We start from the raw sequence: 19,158 nt of genomic DNA on the forward strand, positions 1-19,158 counted from the left end.
TCTGTGGCCAGTATGTCCTGGAGGATAATTCCTTCCTGACCTCAAAGGTGGCGATCTCTCTCTCTGTCCCCCTCCTCCTTCCCCCGTGTTTGTGTGTGTGAGGGATGTGAGCCACTTTCTGTGTGTGTGTGTGAGAGAGAGAGAGATGAGATGAGATGAGATGAGATAATGAGGGGGCATTCAGTCATGTAGCTGCCTACCTGTAAAACTTCAAGCGCTGCAGTTTTGAGGGAAAGCTTTACAAGTGGCACAACTGAGTGGTATAAACGGATCTTTTCTCATGGCCCTCTGCACTTCCTTTAAGGATGTAATGCATCAACCGCTGTTGTCCTTCACAAGTCTTTGTGTACTTTATGGTCTCATCATATTTAATTGTTGTATTCAGGAAGCATGCATAAGGGAACTAAAGGAATTACCCAAGTGTTGGTTTATACTGCTTACAATCATGGTTCTCAAACTGTGTGCTGTGAAACCTTGTGCTTCCTCAAAAGCTTATGAGGAATTCCTCATGGAGAAAATAATGGGTGAAGTTCCCAGAAGGACCTCGTGCTAGTTCCGATGATCATCTTCTGCGAGACACAGGATACGAGGGTGTCGAGTGCACACCGGAGCATTCTCTGTGAAGCCTCAAAGGATTGGGGAGCACCCCGAGTGATCTGTGTGGCCCCTAATCCGCTGCAAAAGGCAGGGACTTCGCAATAGAAATTTTGGAGTTCCCAGATGGGCAAATCAATATGGAAAGTGTTCACTGAAGGCAGGTTTGAAAAACCATTTTCTTTCTCCTTTACAGAACGGTGCTTAGAGGATCATGAACTCGTTGTTCAAGTTGAATCCATGATGGGAAGTGAAAGTAAATTTTTGTTCAGGAAGAATTACGCAAAATATGAATTTTTTAAAAATCCTGTGGTAAGTATTCTTGTTTCCTCATGAAGACTCAATGAAGCTGTGGTCTAGGGAAAAAATCTGTGTAGAGTTCTGTGCATAATTAAAATCCAACAGAATCAAGTTTATATTAACTCTAAGTTAATTTGGTCTCGTGATGAATATGTAGGATAATCTTGGGCAGAAAACCTTGGCCGATTCCAGATGGCTAACGTTCATTCGGAACGTCGCGCCTCGTTGCGGGGAAAATGCGAAATATCGCGTTTCCTCGCGTGAGTTTTGCGCAACGTCGCACAATGTTGTGCAAAACTCGCGCGAGGAAACTCGATATTTCGCATTTTTCCCGCAACGAGGCGCGACGTTCCGCGTGAACGTTAGCCATCTGGAATCGGCCCTTGTAAGGAATCCTATTTCATTGTGAAAGTTTACGTAAGGTGGATTCTCACAACCACTTTTTCTCCTTTTTATGACCTGTATTTTGTCAATGGTAAGGGTAGGGGAAAGCCATACTGTTCTATAACATCTATTGTTAAAATCTATTTATACTTCTACCCGACCCCAGTAGCTTAAAAACATTTATTTATTTATTTGTTCAATTTATATCCAGTGCAGACCTATACCAATTAAAATTTTGCGAGTCCCTTGTGGCATGACCAGAAGTGATGTCATCAGTGACATTATTTATTATTATTATTTATTAGATTTATAGTCCGCCCTGCCCATGAACGGGTTATACCATAGAGTTTTGACCAAATGCTAGAGCACAACACGATTAAGTCACTTTCGTTGGTGTCAGAAGTGACATCGTTCTGTCAGCATGTCACTGATCCCCTGCCATTTATATCCCATTCTGTCTTGCTGCCCAGATGATAAACAGTGGGAAGGACCAATGGGGTGGGGGGCGGCAATGGGGTGGGGCCTCTGCACAGGTCCTCACCACAAATCATTGACACACACACTCACAGTGTGTCAGTGCAGTGTTATAGTAAAGGTTTGTGTAATTGACTCTGCCCACAGGACTCCAGCCGTTCAGTATGGCTGTGACATCATGGAATGAACGCACAGAAAAGCCATTCCCGTGGAGTTGCCCTAAAATGTAGCAAAAGAGGTTCAGATGCACTTTAATGCCAAACTGTCTCTTTCTTCCTCTTCCCCCCAACCCTGTGTGCACAGAACTTTTTCCCAGACCAGATGGTTACTTGGTGCCAGCAGTCCAATGGCTGTGTTCCGCAGTCGCAACTCTTGCAGGTATTGTAAGTGCGCGTGTTAAAACGGAGTTTGGTGTTTCTCCCATATAAAGTAAAGGGCCTGAGATGTGATCCTGAACAGATTTGTGGGGTGGGCAGGGGATACTTTTAAGATTGGTGGCTACTGAAGAAATGCTGCTTAAAACTTAGGAGTTTTTAAATGTATCTCGACCTTGTGTTGAAAGTTTGTTAAGCGCAGAGAGATTGTATGTCTGTTCTACTGTTGCCCATTTCTGGCTGGGTATCATAGTACAAAGAAAGGGCAATAAAAACCAGGTGGTGGCAAAGCCATGGGTTCTCCTAGGAGCTGGCAAATCCACACGTGTCATTAGAACTCTAGCTTAAATTACTAATAAATGTGTCCCAAGTTTCCTGAAGCTCAGGGTGTCAGGAGTGGGGAAAGGGAAGCAACTTCCTGGTTGTGCCTCTTGAAGAAGGAGATGGAACTTGGTGACATCAAAGATGGAGACGGATCCATCTCGGGGCGCTCTCACAAGCTGATCTCCAGTGCACGAATACTGTCATCTTTTCTTGCTCTTTCTGAAATGAGACAGATGTTCTTTTGTGTGCTTCTCTTCATGTTGTCTTCTCGACTACACTAGTGTCCTGTGCTTGTATTCTGCTCTGGTGGTGTGGAATCTATTTGGGAGATTTCATGTTGTATGTCCTAACCCATGCATGATGAACTGTGGATTGATCAAAACTCCATTAACTGTTACGCAAACAGTCCAACAAACTGAGGTTTCATGACTAACACCTGAATACAGTATAGGGAAGATGTCCCTCCCTGCTGGAAGGCAGAGGAGGGAAGTAATGGGCAAACTTGAGTTCCTACACAGTCTGGGATTTGTTACTTGTGCCTGGTAGACTAACCACAGTTTAAACTAACTCCAGTGATCATAGATCCAGATGAGTTAGCTGTGTTAGTCCGTAGTCGCAAAATAGTAGAGTCCAGTAGCACCGTTAAGATTAACCAACTTTATTGTTGCATAAGCTTTCGAGAACCTCAGCTTTCTTCATCAGATGCAGCTCTCTTCATCAGATGCATCTGACGAAAAGAGGTGTGGTTCTCGAAAGCTTATGCTACAATGAAGTTGGTTAGTCTTAACGATGCAACTGAATTCTTTACAACAGTGATCACGTTGTCTGAATGCCACTGGACTCTTCAAGAGCCATCTCCACACAATACTTTTTGGCATTCACCCGGTAGGAACAGTAGGGTGTTAGAGCAGTGATCAGGTATGCTTCCCAGGCAGCAGTGACTAACAGCAGCTCACGGGTCAGTCAGTCTCTGGCGTTAAACCCTAGTATGCCCTGGCATAATTAATGCAGGCCTGTCCCTAATACGACCTGAATTTCCACCAAGCAAAATGCTGTCTGATTGCTGTTGCATCCATTTGTTGACTGTAATTGTAGAATTCAGTGTTTTCATTTAATCTCCAACAGAATTTTTTAAACTCCAGTAGCTGTCCTGAAATTCAAGGGTTCTTGCATGTGAAAGAACTGGGGAGGAAGTCGTGGAAGAAGCTGTACGTTTGTCTGAGGAGGTCTGGACTCTATTTCTCAACAAAAGGATCGTCAAAGGTAATTTTATTTAGGTTAGTTAATTCAGGTTGGTTTTTTTTAGACTTTTGAGCCAATACTGTTTGTTTGTGAGTTGTTGTACTGCGCTGGGGCACAATCCATTCAACTGAAAATGGGTATGTTGTGTTGGATCCCGCAGTTCATCAGCAGAAACTGCTCATCAGGGCTCATTTGGAGGGGGAATGCACAGGAACGCAGTTCCCCCAAAAGGTCACTGTCAGGTGGCCCCACCCACCTGACTTTTGGCTTTTGGGGTGGGAGAACCCTCCCCTACCCGGCACCGACCCAATCCTGGCCGTTTCAGCCCCGATCTGGGCCCAAAATAGCCATTTGGGGTCCATTTCTGCCGGGATCAGGGCTGAAATGGCTGGGATCTGCGGCCATTTTGGGCCCATTTTGGCCTGGATTGGGGCCAAAACAGCCCTGATCGGGCCACTGCTTGGTAGAGGAACATTCCCCCACCTGGCAGCAACCGAATCCTGGACATTTCAGGCCAATCAAATCAATCGTGCGAATGACACACTTCCGGTGATGGCAAGGGGCGTGGCATATGCTAATGAGTTATGCTAATGAGTTCCTGCAGCTCCTTTTTTACAAAATGACCCCTGCTGCTCGCTGATGGGAATGGCCTGTAGCCCAGTGGTACAGCAACTGGTTGGCCCACAAAAGGTCCCAGCTTCAATCCCTGGCATCTCCAGTTAAAAGGCTTATCAGGTAGAAGGTGGTGTGAAAGACCTTTACCTGAAACTCTGGAGAACTCCTGCCAGTCAGAGTACACAATACTGACTTCAGCATCAAATAGCTGAATGGTCACGTATTTTCCCCACCACAGCAGCCCAATCCAACCTGGATAACTTTGATTCTCTGGGATGGGGGACCCCAAAGGCGAATAGCCCCCAAAGCCAAGGGAGCGGCTGTAGGGAGGTGGAAGGGGTGAACTCGCCCTTTCCGCCTCTTCTATTCCCTGACTCCAAAGATCAGCTTTTCCATGGTGTGGAGGAGAATGTGAGGAAGACCTTCCACTTGCCGACGGTGTGATACAGCCCACTGAGTAGATTTAATGACTGCATACCTGCTTGCTAAGACGATACAAGTTAAATTAAAACAAACCTTTTTTGAAATAGAAATATCGTGGTGGCCTGCAGAGTGTAGGCCAAACGAGCTTCCCAAGAAAAAGTGTTCCGCAGCGGAGAATAGCCTGTTCAAGCTGAATTCCGGAGTGTTTAAGACCAGAGCTCATTTTGAGGGGGAAGATGCAGGAACGCAGTTCCGGCAGTTCCCTAAAGAGGTCACATGACAAGTGGCCCCGCCTACCTGACTCTCAGCCATTTGGGGCCTGTTTCGACCTGGATTGGTGCCGAAATGGCCTGGATCGGGCCTCTGATGGGTGGTGGATTACTCTTCCACTTAGCAGCGGCTCGATCCTGACCATTTAGGGCCCCTTTTCAGCCATTTTCAGCTCCTTTTTGCCATTTTGGGCCCAATTTTGGCCCTGAATGGCCAGGATTGGGTCCAAAACAGCCAGGATAGGTGATGTCAGGTGGTGTGGCATATGCAAATCAGTTATGCTAATGACATACTTCAGGTGATGTCAAGGGGCATGGCATATGCTAATGAGTTATGCTAATGACTTCCTCCAGCTCTTTTTCTACGAAATGACCCCTGTTTAAGACATTTGGAAATCAGTTATGTTGTGAGTGGGATTTGTACAGAAGTGCTTCTCTTAGCTGAACCAGGGCAAATGGGCAGGATTGGGGTGGAAGAGTTGATTATGTGTCTAACATTTCTGCTGTTCACTGCCTCTTGGAGTTCCATCCATAAACGCGCAGCAAATACCTGCTTCTTTTTCTTTAGGAGATCTTTATACTGACTCCTAACTCTACCTAGGGTCCTAAAGGATTCTGGGTCCCCAGCCCTTCTAGCTGTCCTAATACATCTCATCAGATATCGTTTAAACTGTGCACATTCTGTATTAATTTAACTGTATTTTCATCCAATTATTATAAATTGCTGTGTCTTTGTTCTATTGTTCTATTGTTCTACTGTATGAATTGTTATGGCTTATGGCTAAGACAATAAACATAAGAGAGAGAGATGTGTCTAACATTAGCAACTGGATATCTAATTGGCAAGGAATTACTATCGATACAGTATTAGGTCAGTTTGTTTAAGCCTATCTTGATAGGGTTTTTTTTATTGTAGTCAGTGTTGGATGATCTAATAGTTCAGGTGCTTACATAATTTTTAAGTGGTCTGAACGGACACTTTGAATGTGCTTTTACTGCCCTCTTGTGTTCGTTTTCTTCTTCTGCTAGAGACTGCACAAGATGAACAGGAAATGCTTTTAGTGACTCAAGGTTTATCTTTTAATCATTGTCAAACATTCTCACAGGAACCAAGGCACCTGCAGTTGTTGGCTGACCTTGAAGACAGTAATATCTTTTCATTGATAGCAGGCAAGAAGCTGTATAGTGCTCCGACAGATTATGGATTTTGTATAAAGGTAATTCCTTTTATTGGGGGGGGGGTGAGTCTTCCAAAACCAGACGTGTTTAAAGCTTGGAAGCTTTGATATTAAAACCCTTTATGGGGTCTCGTATATTTTTTAAATACAAAAGTAAATTTTCAGTGATATTTTGAATAAATTGCAGCCATCCTGAAAGTCAGGTTGAGAAAGGAGATCTGGGATCTACCCAGTTTATTGCACTAAAATTGAGGTTGTTGATCCCTTGCCAGGTTTGAGTGGCTGGCAATAACACAATCCACCCTGTGCTTGTGTTGCAACAGCTCCTCCTGCTCGTTGAAGAAGCAAGGGGGAAAAAATGGAAGGAAGCCCAGGATTGGCTTTCAAGCTCGGTCTTATCTCTTGAATTGTGACATCATGTTCTGTGGTCCTTCTCCCACATCATGGGGAATAATTTTGAAAAGAAAAAGCTATTGGGGCCTCCATCAAGTGATAAGAATGGAAATACCAGTGTGGGACTTTGCTTTTGTACAATAACCACAGAGAACGGGGGTGGATTGGCCATTAAGGGTGGGACGGGGCCCTTTCCTTCTCCCAGTCCACCCCTGACTGAGAGCTAGTGTGGAAGAGTGAAAGCCAAGAAATCCCTCTTTCAAATCTCTCCTGACCTATGAGCCCAGCAGAAGACGGTGGGCAAACCCTTCCTCTACCCTATTATGCAGTTGTGGGAACAGGTTATCCTACAGAAGTGTCAGCATGTTAAGAGAGCCAGTTTGGTGTAGTGATTAAGAGTGGCAGGACTCTAATCTGGAGAGCCAGGTTTAATTCCCCGCTCCTCCACTTGAAGCCAACTGGGTGATCTTGGGTCAGTCACAGCTTCTTGGAGCTCCCTCAGCCCCACCCACCTCACAGGATGATTGTCATGAGGATAATAACACACTTCGTGCACCGCTCTGAGTAGGCATTAAGTTGTCCTGAAGTGCGGTATATAAATTGAATGTTGTTATTGTTGTTATAACACAGGGCCCTGAACAGTGAAGGAAGGCACCAATGCAAGCACTAACGAGAGATTGTTATGTTGTAATATAAATTTAAATGTTGCACCAGAGACAACTGTTTTGGGGGCTTTGTTTTACAGCCCAACAGAGCGAGAAACGAAACAAAAGAATTACGATTGTTATGTGCTGAGGATGAACAGAGCAGGACATGCTGGATCACTGCATTTCGACTTCTCAAGGTACTTTATTCCCCTCTAGGCTTCAGGCAGTTCAGATTTACGGCAGCCCGTGTCTCTTTTCGAGTGGAATTCTTTTTCTGTTTGCATCAGTTCAGTGAAGTTCTGCTGACTGTTGGCAGGAATAAGGCACTGTATATTTTCATTTCTCTCCCTTCCAATCTGCAGTACGGGATGCTGTTGTACCAGAACTACAGAATTCCACAACAGAGGAAGGCGATGCTCCCACATTTCACCACACCTGTAGTAAGTCTGTAATATATATTACCAACAGACAATGCTTTGCTTACACCACAGTCAGCTTTCTCAGAGTTTAGATAAACTTCTTCCTATCGCACAGTTACTTTGGAGTCACTGTGTGTTGAACAGAGGGGGATTGGGATTCCTAGAAGCGGGGAGGCTGTGTTGTCAGCTCTCGTGATGCTCTTTGTATCTGGAGCGTACGAACTTTTGCTCAGTGAAGATGATCTGAGCATATAAAAATTCATCCACGAAAAGGTCCCACGGGCATTTTCTTTGCTTCATACTTACACTTCAAGTACCTGTTTTGGCCTGTTGGATGTCACTGGGACATGGAAGTATCCATGTCCAATTAATTGGCACCTTGCACTTTATTACCTTATTGGATTATGAATAGCTGTTGTGAATTATACTCTCTGTTTGCATGGTGCACTTTAATTGTGTAAAGCTTGCTCATGGTCAATTTCCACTGCGGGAGGTCTTCTGACTGGCCTGATGTTCAGACATTATGAAGCCATCGAGGGAATGGAAGAGGCTACTTTGGAGGCAGTAGTTCACAGATTTATAAAACAGAGTAAGAAAATCTCCCTCCTTAGGCTGGAAGAAGGCTTCCAACTTTGCTCAGTGGGGTGGTAGGAGACACGCCAGCCTTTGGGCTGTTTCCCTCTGCCCTTTTTAAAAACTGGGTAGGTGGGCAATTTTTTAAATCTTTATTTTATTTACAAATAAAGTAAGTCTCATACACAACAGAAATAAACATATGAAAACAATAGTGAAAAATCTACACATAAGCATCCATAAATATCTAAAAATAAGTCTATCCGCAATTCTTGTCTGTATGCCTTACGTTCAAACATAGATACAGTTGTACAGTCTCATCTATTGAATTATGAGAAGTGGGCATTTGCCGCTCCAGTGCTGTAATCTTTTAGCTTCGGTAAGGTCAGGGAGGGTCCATTTTTGTTAACCATCGGTTAGGTTACAGGTAGGTAGTTTAGAAGTACATAAATGTGCTGAAAAATCAGTAGGTAAAACTGCAAACTACTGCACGCTCTCTTCACATTCTGTGCTCCGTTCTTGAGATCTGCCTAATTCATTTTTTCATAAGAGGCATGTTTGATTTCAACTAGGGGACAGGGCTGTTCCCAGAGTGATTTTCTCAATCAAATTCCTTCCCCTGCAAAGCCGAGCAGTGCTAGTTCTAGAAGACTTGGGCTCCAAAAAGCATTTCGGTGGTTGAACAGTACAAGAGGTCTACTAGTTTTACTAACTTTGTTGGCTTATGATTGACCTCTTTTTAATTTTATTCCAAGTTTATTTTTAGGATACTGAATCAGAATCAGAATCAATTTATTGTGTTTAACCATAGGCTGTCTGTTACAAAATTACAAAAGCCCCACTCAATAAAATTTTATTTTTATTTATTTATTTAATTTATTCTAAATTACTTCAATACTAGATAGATTTCCCTCACTCCGTCTCCAAACTTCAGCTCCATAAAGGAGATGGGGAATGTCTTTGCTCTCAAATAGTTTCAAGACTGGATCAATAAGGCGTCCGCCCTTTGAGTGAGAAAAACTCAAAATAGACCCTGTCATTCTTAGCACTGAAGATTTTACCGTTGCCAAGTGGGCATTCCAGTTTAAGATCTCTCTAGATGTATCATCAAGATATGATACTGTCAGGGCTTTTTTTCTGGGAAAAGAGGTGATGGAACTCAGTGGGTTGCCAGCACAGGGGGCAACTCTTGGCAGGAGGTGGTGCCCCTGGTACCACATGTGCGTGTGCAAAGTGCGTGCATGTTCCCAGAACCAATGACGTTGCTTTGGGTCAGCTGGAACATCGCCCTCAGCGAAAATGATCACATGGCTGGTGGCCCCGCCCCCTGATCTCCAGACAGAGGGGAGTTTAGATTGCCCTCCGCGCCAAGTGGCGCGGAGGGGAGTCTAAACTCCCCTCTGTCTGGAGATCAGGGGGCGGGGCCACCAGCCATGTGACCATTTTCAAGAGGTTCCGGAACTCCGTTCGACCACGTTCCAGCTGAAAAAAAGCCTAGATACTGTGATTCATTGAGTATCTTTAGAGTAGAAGGACCGACTCTGACCAGGATCCAAAGAGCTGTTTCAGGCATGCCCAAAAGCTACAGTTTCCCCAATGGAATTGTTCCTTTTTACTTTGTGATACAAGTTTGGGAGTGTCACTTTCAAACTGCTGTTGAAAGGCCCTTTGGGCTCGACATGCAGCACTGGGCACCACTTTTTGGGAAATAGAAGGCCAAATCCCCCTTGTCCAACCAGCCCTGCTTATACAGCACTTCAAACCCCAGCCTACACTTTTAATGTAAATTGTTACAGAGGATATATGGAGAATTCTGATGTCTGCTCAGTGAAGCAGAGTGATGGGTAGCTTTGAAACCATATGTACTTGGCAACAATTTAGTCCACTAAAAAAATATTACCAGGTGTCTCTGTTCTTGCTTTCTGGGGTTCAACACATCAGTTCATTGGATTGGACCGAGCGAAAACCAAGAGATTCCAGTATCCCCAGCTGTTTTAGGACATCCTCAGGGGTAGCAGCCGTTAAATTTGAAAAACTTAGCAGTGTGTGAGAGAGAGAGCGAGAACTAAAAAAACAATTGTGGACATTTATAAACTCTGCAGAAGTGTTGGGAGAAAGGACTTAATTTTTCAAAAATCAGTAGTTCTGTCTAAAAACTGTTTTTTATTTTCATTTTCAGCGAAGTGTTTCTGAGAATTCTTTAGTAGCAATGGATTTTTCTGGACAAATAGGAAGAGTTATTGAAAATCCAACAGAAGCACAGTGTGCCGCCATGGAAGAAGGACATGCTTGGCGGGTAAGGGAGTTCTTTAAAAAGTAAAGTTGGCAGCTGGCACCTCTTAAAACGCCCTGACTTAGATAGCCCAGGTGAGCCTGATCTCATCAGATCTCAGAAGCTAAGCAGGGTCATCCTCGGTTAGTAATTGGATGGGAGACCTCCAACGAAGACCAGGTTTGCAGAGGCAGACAATGGCAAAACCACCTCTGTTGATCTCTTGCCATGAAAACACCACCAGGAGTTGCCATAAGTCAGCTATGACTTGAGTGCACTCTCTGCCACCACCACCTCTTAAAACAGCTTATGGATATAGTCGCCTAATTCATACTGCTGAGTAGCAAAGTGAGTTGAACTGGTCTCTTTTGTTTTGCAGAAACGCAGCACAAGAATGAACACCCTGAGCAGTCAAAGTCCTCTTCATCCTTCCACATTGAGCACAGGTAAGAAAAAAATTGAAATGTGATGGAGAGCAAGGAGAGAAGACCTGAAAATGTTAGGAGAACTAGACTGCCCAATGAATTTCCAGGAGAGTTGGGACTTCTGTACTTAGCTCTGTTCTGTTGAACTCTGTTTAGCAAGCAGCTGTTGTAGTTTCTGAGTCAGATACAGAAACAATATTTCCTTGGAGATTTTTTGAGTCCTGTGAGCTAGAACTTAAGTTCCTGAAATGGTTGTCAAGCCTACATGGAGTAAAAAAAACCCCAAAAAACTCTTGTGCTTTCGAGGCTTTCCTCCATTATCAATTTCTTTCATTCTTTTTCTTGCAAAGCATGTACCAGTTGTGTGCAGTTCTTAAAAGCGGTGCTTTCCTTTCACAGTCAGTGTAGTTCGCACTACTCAAAATGTGACATTTTTGTGCTTGGAAGAATGCCTTCCGCCTAGGCAGTCCATTAAAGGTGTCAAACAACTGCACCTGCTGTTCTAGGTAGCAGGATTTTCCCCTTCTGACAGGAGCCTTTTGAACCTCATGCAGAATATAAATTCAAATGCAGAAGCCATTTTTCACGTATGGATTGTAGTTTTTAAACTGGAGCCAAGTGACCTCAGCCGGGGAGGCGGGGGAGTGCCCGTGTGCATCACAGGCATGTAATGGGATTTTTCACATCTCTGGGATCATCTGACATGCAGCAGACTTTTCAGATACTGTAATCTGTAGCCACACTAAAAGGGCTGAGCTGTATCAGCAGCAGCACAGTTAGGGACATACATTTGGAAACCTGTATAGTACAGCAAGCCGACACTAATCATGTATTCCTTCTTCAGTTATTCATAGGACACAGAACTGGTTTCATGGCAGGATCTCCAGGGAAGAATCACACAGGATTATTAAACAGCAGGGAATGGTGGATGGGTATGCACTTATACGCTGGAGCGTGTTTTATTTACAGTACCCAGTTTGGATGTTTTAATACATTGTGATTTGTGACAACCAGAAAGTCTCAATGCAGTGAATAAGGGAGGGGAGAGAGTACATAAATCTGTGGACTTCCCGACTGACCCTGGCATGGTGTGTTTGAGGTCACTGTTGGGGGTGCGCACTCACTTTTGTATCTTAGTAACACAGAGGTGGAAGGGATCCCAAGGGTAATCTAGTCCAACCCCCTGCATAATGCAGGAAATTCACAACTATCCTTCCCCCAGTGACCCCTGCTCTGTGCCCAGAGGAAGGCCAAAAAACCTCTAGGATCCCCAGCCAATCTGGCCTGGAGGAAAATTCCTTCCTGACCCCAGAGTGGTAATTGGCATTACCCTGGGCATGTAAGAAAGGGCCACGAGAGCCAAGCACCAGCTCATGCCTTCATGCTCCCCCTTGATCTGCATACTATTGAGACACGGAATCATCGTAGCTGTCGAGTGGCCGTTTTGCAAAATGTGTATATAGGATGCATTTTTCAGAATAATAACCTGCAATTAACAAAGTTGGTCCGGGTTTATGAGAATTCATGGCATGCTGTATTGGTTAGCTTTTTAAAGTGCATATTTCTGTTTCAGTGAATATATTATCCTGTCCTCTGGACTGAGCCCAGGCTCGCATTCTTCACCTGCTATGCTACTTTAGTGCACTCTTCCTCCTTATAATAAAAAATCTTCCTCCTTTCAAAAAGGGACAGCATCCCACTCAGTTCAGTTCCTTAAGATGGGCAGAACCCATTGTTTCAATTTGTATATATTGGCTTAAAATACTGTATGGAAAACCACAGAAAGTAGGGGAGAACACCTCTAAAAAACCAAGGGCAGAAAATATTCAGTACCGAAGGAAGGAATAGTGTCTGAATGAATATTAGTAATCACAAGGAATAACTTATAAAGTAAACAAAGATAAAGTTAAAAACCGTAATTATGATGAGCATAAACACATCACATGCAAGACAGTGGTGTAGACAGAGCAAAATAACTTAGCATTCCACTGAGTAAAACAAATGTGCAGAACAATATTGTAGGTTGGGCAAAATAAAGTCGTACATTAGCAAAATAGCTATGCAGTCCAATGAGCAAAAGTCCCTTTTTGTAAACTTCTTCAAAATTGTTTGCTTTTGTAGTGTGGCCTCATGATAGTGAAATGGTAGGTTACTTGTATCAGCCAATCATGAAGAAAATTAAAACTTACTCGATGAAAATAGTAAGAATCCCAGAAGTTCCAAAAATGCTGTGGTAGCAAAGAGGCCAATTCTATATGTCCATGGGACATGAAGAGCCCTGTGGCGCAGGGTGATAAGCGGCAGCACTGCAGCCCAAGCTCTGCTCGTAACCTGAGTTCAATCCTGGAGGAAGCCAGGTGCAAATAGCCGGCTTGAGGTTGACTCAGCCTTCCATCCTTCCGAGGTGGGTAAAGTGTAGATGACTGGGGAAGGCAATGGCAAACCACCCTGTAAAAAGTCTGCCAAGAAAATGTTGTGATGCGACGTCCCCCCATGGGTCAGTAAGGACGGTGCTTGCACAGGAGACGACCTTTACCCTTTTTATGGGACATCTGGAAAAGCATTTCAAAGTCCTGATTCATTATGAATAGGCCTGATCCCTGAAGACATCGTGAAATGTCTCTGTATAGGTTTTTGGTACAATTTTTATAGTGAAATATGATGTCTCCTAGGCTATTTCTTCTCCGGGACAGCCAGAGTAATCCAAAGACTTTCGTGCTTACGCTGTGCCACCATCAAAAGATCAAACATTTTCAGATTCTGCCGGTAAGTATCCTTCCGATAGATTTTATCACCAGCTTTCCCCACACATTGTAGCTGAAGTTGAAAACTAAGGAGTTAAGCAGCAACATTTTGTTTTGTTTACAATTTAATTTTCAGGTGTGCAGGGGTCCAGTTTTTGGACTGGGACTATTGGGTGTGTGTGTGTGTCAGGCTCCGCATGCCTGACAGTTAAGTTTAAATAGAGCACCCCGAGTATGCCTCTAAATTGACTCTTCAACTTTTAATGTAAAAGTTGATGACATTTCGAACTTGAGTTTCACTAGTTTACAATTCTGTAGCTCCGTTTTAACCGGAGAGAGCTTCAGCCAATTAACTTCGCTGTCTTTATACTGCGGATTTTTCTTTCTTTTTTCTTTTAATTCTCTAGTGTGAAGAGGATGGACAGATGTTTTTCAGCCTGGATGATGGGAACACCAAATTCAGTGACCTAATACAGCTTGTTGAATTCTACCAACTAAACAAGGGAATTCTGCCCAGTAAACTCAAACACCACTGCATCCGTGTAGCCTTATGACCTCTGTCCCTGTCTTGTGGTGGCTTTGCTCAAGGACTGGATTTGGTAGAGAAACCTTGTAAAAGGAAGTTGACACTGGGAAATCGGCAGCCTCGTAGGTTGGCTTAAAAAACGTTATGCACCTTTGGGACTTGGAAAGGGAAGGATTGAACTGGTGCCAACAGACCAACGATTGCTGGTTTGTGTAACACCTAGGAGTGATTGCTGCTGAGTATCCCAGCACCCCCGCCCCCCAAATTGGGAAAGGGTCTGTAAAATCACTAAACAAATTTGGAACAAAACTGGAAACTGTCCCTTGGCTGGTGCACTTAACAGATTCAAGTTTGTGAAGCAAAATGATTGAAAAGAACTCTTGCCCTGGAATAATCTTGACAATTGAGACTTGGTGTGTTTACTTTTTGTATTGATCACTTCTCTTGTGGGTTTTTTTTTCTCTTTGCACTCCTTTTGTGTTTGGATCTTGCCTACAACCTGTATTAGGAGCTTATTTGCCCGGAGTTTGGGTTCCCATCTAAACCCTGTAATGCATGAGATTCTTCCTCCTAACAGAGGTCTAGAAGACAAAGAGGTGTCTTAGTTCTCTGGTGACCAGAGGCTCCGTCTTGCGTTGATGACCTTGAAGAATTGATCTGGCTACTGCTCTGAAAAGGCCACACACATCACCGTGTGCACTCCTTAGAGTATCAGCATTTCAAACCGATGGCTCTGTGTGCATGTCATGTATTAGTGATTACCCAGTCATGCAAAAGACTCTGATTCTATGCACAAATGTTCTTGGCCTATTTTATTCTCTCTCTACTTGTGCTTTCTCTTTAATTCCCCCTGCCCCCTACCCTGTTAGTCTTCTCCCACCCCACTCCTCTTGGGAAAATCCACTGTCAGGAGCTACAACAGACCTGAACTCACTCTGTGTGTGTGCGTGTGTGCGTGCTTGTTGGGGAAGAAGTAGTCACTTCTTTGTCTACCTAGTATGACACAGATTCAGTGTTTCTTTTAAGCATTACGTTTCCTTAAAATTTCAGAGCACCAGTGTAGGCCTATCACTGTCATTGTACCGAGCACGGTGTACACAATAAGTTTCAAACCATGGGTGCAAATTGTGTTGTGTACTGCCTGGGGTCAGTGAGAAGGGCAGTATAGATGTAAAATTCTCCCGACCGAGGTTAGTATCCCACCTGCACATTACAGAGTTATTTTTACAGCTGCTGCTTGTAATGCAACAATGGCATCCAATCAGATGACTTTGTTAAACGGCATCTTCAAATCACGTGTTCGGTAGGATTGCCAGTACTTATGCTGGGTTAGATCCAGCCAGCTTTTTCACTCAATCTCATTTTTCTCTTTACTGCGACCTCGGTCCTGCTCAGCTTTTGTCCCAAGTAGGTCCCGTGATTCTCAGCATAGCATTTTTGCTGGCGAAAGGGGGACATGGACACACACACGTGGACACACACACACACCCCGCTCCATTCTGCAGCAGTGGGAAAGCTGGTTGGATTCAACCAGCATGTACAAAACAGTGGGCATGATCCATCAGGCACGGCCAAACAGCCTCCCCTCATTCCGTTCCATCTTCAAAAAGAGACCCATTTATAAGTGTCCCCTGGAAGACTGGAGGACGGTGTGGTCGCTTGATAGTTTCTGACCTTTATCTGGAAAATAGCTGTGAAACTCTGCTTGGAATTGCTGAATTTACTGTTTGACAATTCAGATAATGAATGCTTGAGGATATACGCACCTATATATATATATATATATATATATATATATATATATATATATATATATATATATATAACAAAAACAAGTTCTGTGGTTATCATTCTTCAGTCCTGGATTGTCATCCTACTATAGCCTGGGTTAGGCACTCCAAAAACTTTCCATGCAGACCATTCTTATTGGCATGGAGGAAGTATCATCTTGCCCAACTTTGACTATGTTGACAGGCGGAGTTTCCTGACTCTGGGTTGAATCCAGACTAAAATTTCCATCAGCCGAACACAGCTTTCCTGCTTGTCCCTTCCTACTGCAACCCACTGATCTCCACAAAGTGCTGCTCTAGGGGGGTCGGGAGACTCTGAAGAATGACACGAGGGAGGTCTGCAGTGGGAAGGGGCAATCGGCAGAAATGGCCAGGTTTGTCTGGATCCGTCACTGTAATTTGATTAAATGTGGTGTCAATATTGTTATTTTGGGCTTAATCCACACATCTGTGTGTATGGGGATGCTCCGTGTTCAAGGCTGAGAACATCTGAACCAAGTCAATCTCTTGTTAATATTTAAGGTATTCCATGTTTACAAGAAACTTTTTTTTCCTGCTGATGACAAACTAGCATTTAAAGCAAGGCGTGTGCTAGATTGTTTTCCCGTTGGACTGCCAAACTGCTTACTGTCAGGCTTTGGAGATGATGGTCAAAGACATAAACAGGTGTTTTGTGTACATTTGTGTAGATTATTAAGCAAGAACTATGTTAACCTAGGAATGTTTGGAGTTAGCTGTTGCGAGTTGAGGTCCTTTCCCCGTTTCCTTCCTTTCCAGACATTTTATTGAATCACTTTATACAGGTTATATTATGCTTATCCCCATCTAACTAATAGCCCATCTGAATGGTCAAAGTTGGCGAAACAGTTCTTTATTCATATGGAATTCACATAACGTTGAGAGTAGTTTAAGATGATATAACCAGCTTGAATCATACATATCAGCTGAATTATCAATGGTATAGAAACACTGTATTTTAGTTTACAGGACACATTCTACTAGCTTCCCCTCCCTTACATATACAATGAAGAAACTTGATTTAGTTTTTACTAGAACCTTCTTGGTTTTTAAATGTACATACTTTTGAGTGTTCTTTTTTTTTTGTTAATGTTTTTAAAGACATCAAATTAAGCTAACTTGTGTCTTTGACTTCACTCTGCATGTTTCTGTTTAACCCCTCCTAGATTTTTTCAAATTTGACTTAATTTAACATTCTCATTCTCCAGTGTCAATGACCTTTTAGACTTGGAAAAGAAAACTTATTGTGTTTACATAGTAGTTTAGTTCAAACAATGCGTTTTCCCACCAAAATGGAAAAAAAATTTTTTTTTGCATTGTTTCATATTTATAAAATTTGCATTTTTATTTAAATTCAGAATAAAAGTTTTTGAATATGAATCACGATTTTGTATGTTAATGGCTGACTATTTTGTACACTCCCAACTCTTGCGAAAACAAACCACATCCCACTGGTAGCTATGTTACTTGAGCACACCATTACTGCTTCCCCCCCACCCCTTTTCTGCTGGAAATGAAATAAATTTCAATCCCACCTGAAATATTTCCAGCAAACTCAGCTGTCCGACAGCTTAGAAATCAAGGACTGAAGGACGTTTGACTTTCTAATTTTTTTTTTGTGTATTTAAATGACATGAATGTAAAGAGGGATGCTCAGGGTTGTTTCTGGAGCTTGTTGAATTTTTCTCCTTTTTCTTTCCTTTTTTTTTTTTTTGGCCTATGACTTTTATTTTCTAAATAAAATACTTCATGTAGCAATCTTGGAATACGTTGAGAAGGAAAATGCCAAACCATTTTGGTAAAAAAAAAAAAGTATACAGTAGGTGTTTTTAAACAGTACAATGTTTTTAATGTGTTGAATTATTCTTGAAGAAATATGTGCCTCAGTTTTTAGATGTTTTTTCTGCACTAAGTTCCTGACCATTTTGACCAATCAATGCACCTTTCCAGTGGCAAGACATGCTTCTCGTAAATTATAGTGTCACAATGCAAAACTTATTAGTGACTGTAAAATGGAATAAAAGTTAAGTTTTCAGGGAATGCAAAAGGTATTAACTTAAGAGATAAAACCTTTTATTCAATATGTGTTGCTTCATACTGTAAATAGCTTTTTTTGGCTATTGAACCTAATTGTAATCTTTCAGGTATTTTTGTACAAATGAGGGACTGATTGTTTCTTGTAACTAGAAATAAACATTAATACAACGGTATTCATTTTATATTGCTGGTGATGTGCTTTTTTGCTTTTAAGTGGGTGGGTATATACAGCAAACTAATTAAAATTACTATTTTAGGAAGGCTTGACAGGAAATCTGCTTAATACTATATTTAGTATCTACCCAGTTCTGTTGGCCCAAACTAGATGACGGCGGTCATATTTTGGAAATGTACCTTGTGCATGCTGCTTGATTCTCAAAAGCCTGCAGTCATTCTGCTTGTTTCAGAAGAGGGAGATATTTATTACACTGATCTCAGAGCCAAGCTACAAGTGACGCCTGACACAGGTTGGACACTTGTCAGCTTCCCTCAAGTTTTGATGGGAAATGTAGGCATCCTAGTCTTGCAGCTGTAATGGAGAGCCAAGCTGTAAAACCAGGACGCCTACATTCCCCATCAAAACTTGAGGGAAGCTGACAAGTGTCCAACCGGTGTCAGGCGTCACTTGTAGCTTGGCTCCCAGTTGACAGCATGAGGCTTGACAAGAGATGACCAGTGAGTCTGAATGCAGCTGTCCCCAGGCCCCTTGCTCAGGAGGGCCCCAACTCCCTCCCCCAACAGAGGGTGGAAAAGAAAGAGCAGTTTCCTGCCCCCCCCACACCCAACCTGACCAGATGGCTGGCTTCCCTTGATGGCTCCCACTTGCCTCATAGATGAGGGCCTATCCAGGGATAGGGGTCCAAGGGGCTACCTCCCGCCTGCCGTTTCAAGTGCTGCTTACAGCCACTCAAACCCCTAGCAGGCCTCCTGGAAGGATAGCCCTTAGCCCTCCTGTTGAGACTCACCGGTCTCCGGGTTCTTTTCCAACCTGGGGGACTCTGCACACACTTGGTCAGACCCTCACAGACACAAGGCTTACATAAAGGGTGTTTATTACTTCAGAAGAATGTGTGCAAGTAGCAGGAACCACTCTACTAAGGCACAAGCAAAGGGCATTTGAAACAATAAAAGCTTGTC

At 43.1% G+C, this 19,158-nt stretch overlaps 1 protein-coding gene across 4 annotated transcripts in view; it reads left to right on the top strand.

The window, feature by feature from the left end:
- The window catches only part of GRB10 (growth factor receptor bound protein 10), a 155,449-nt gene extending 137,246 nt beyond the window's left edge, over positions 1 to 18,203 (top strand). For all 4 annotated transcript variants that reach the window (XM_054991190.1, XM_054991192.1, XM_054991191.1 and 1 more), the window contains exons 7-17: positions 791 to 906; positions 2,056 to 2,130; positions 3,576 to 3,713; positions 6,106 to 6,216; positions 7,316 to 7,414; positions 7,580 to 7,657; positions 10,389 to 10,505; positions 10,861 to 10,927; positions 11,751 to 11,838; positions 13,579 to 13,672; positions 14,058 to 18,203. In XM_054991190.1, the coding sequence (XP_054847165.1) occupies positions 791 to 906; positions 2,056 to 2,130; positions 3,576 to 3,713; positions 6,106 to 6,216; positions 7,316 to 7,414; positions 7,580 to 7,657; positions 10,389 to 10,505; positions 10,861 to 10,927; positions 11,751 to 11,838; positions 13,579 to 13,672; positions 14,058 to 14,204 (1,130 nt within the window). In that variant the 3' untranslated portion in view covers positions 14,205 to 18,203. The remainder of the gene's footprint in view (positions 1 to 790; positions 907 to 2,055; positions 2,131 to 3,575; positions 3,714 to 6,105; positions 6,217 to 7,315; positions 7,415 to 7,579; positions 7,658 to 10,388; positions 10,506 to 10,860; positions 10,928 to 11,750; positions 11,839 to 13,578; positions 13,673 to 14,057) is intronic.
- The last annotated feature ends 955 nt before the right edge of the window (positions 18,204 to 19,158 follow it).

This window comes from Eublepharis macularius, chromosome 11 (assembly GCF_028583425.1).
Source record: "Eublepharis macularius isolate TG4126 chromosome 11, MPM_Emac_v1.0, whole genome shotgun sequence".
Classification (NCBI taxonomy): domain Eukaryota; kingdom Metazoa; phylum Chordata; class Lepidosauria; order Squamata; family Eublepharidae; genus Eublepharis; species Eublepharis macularius.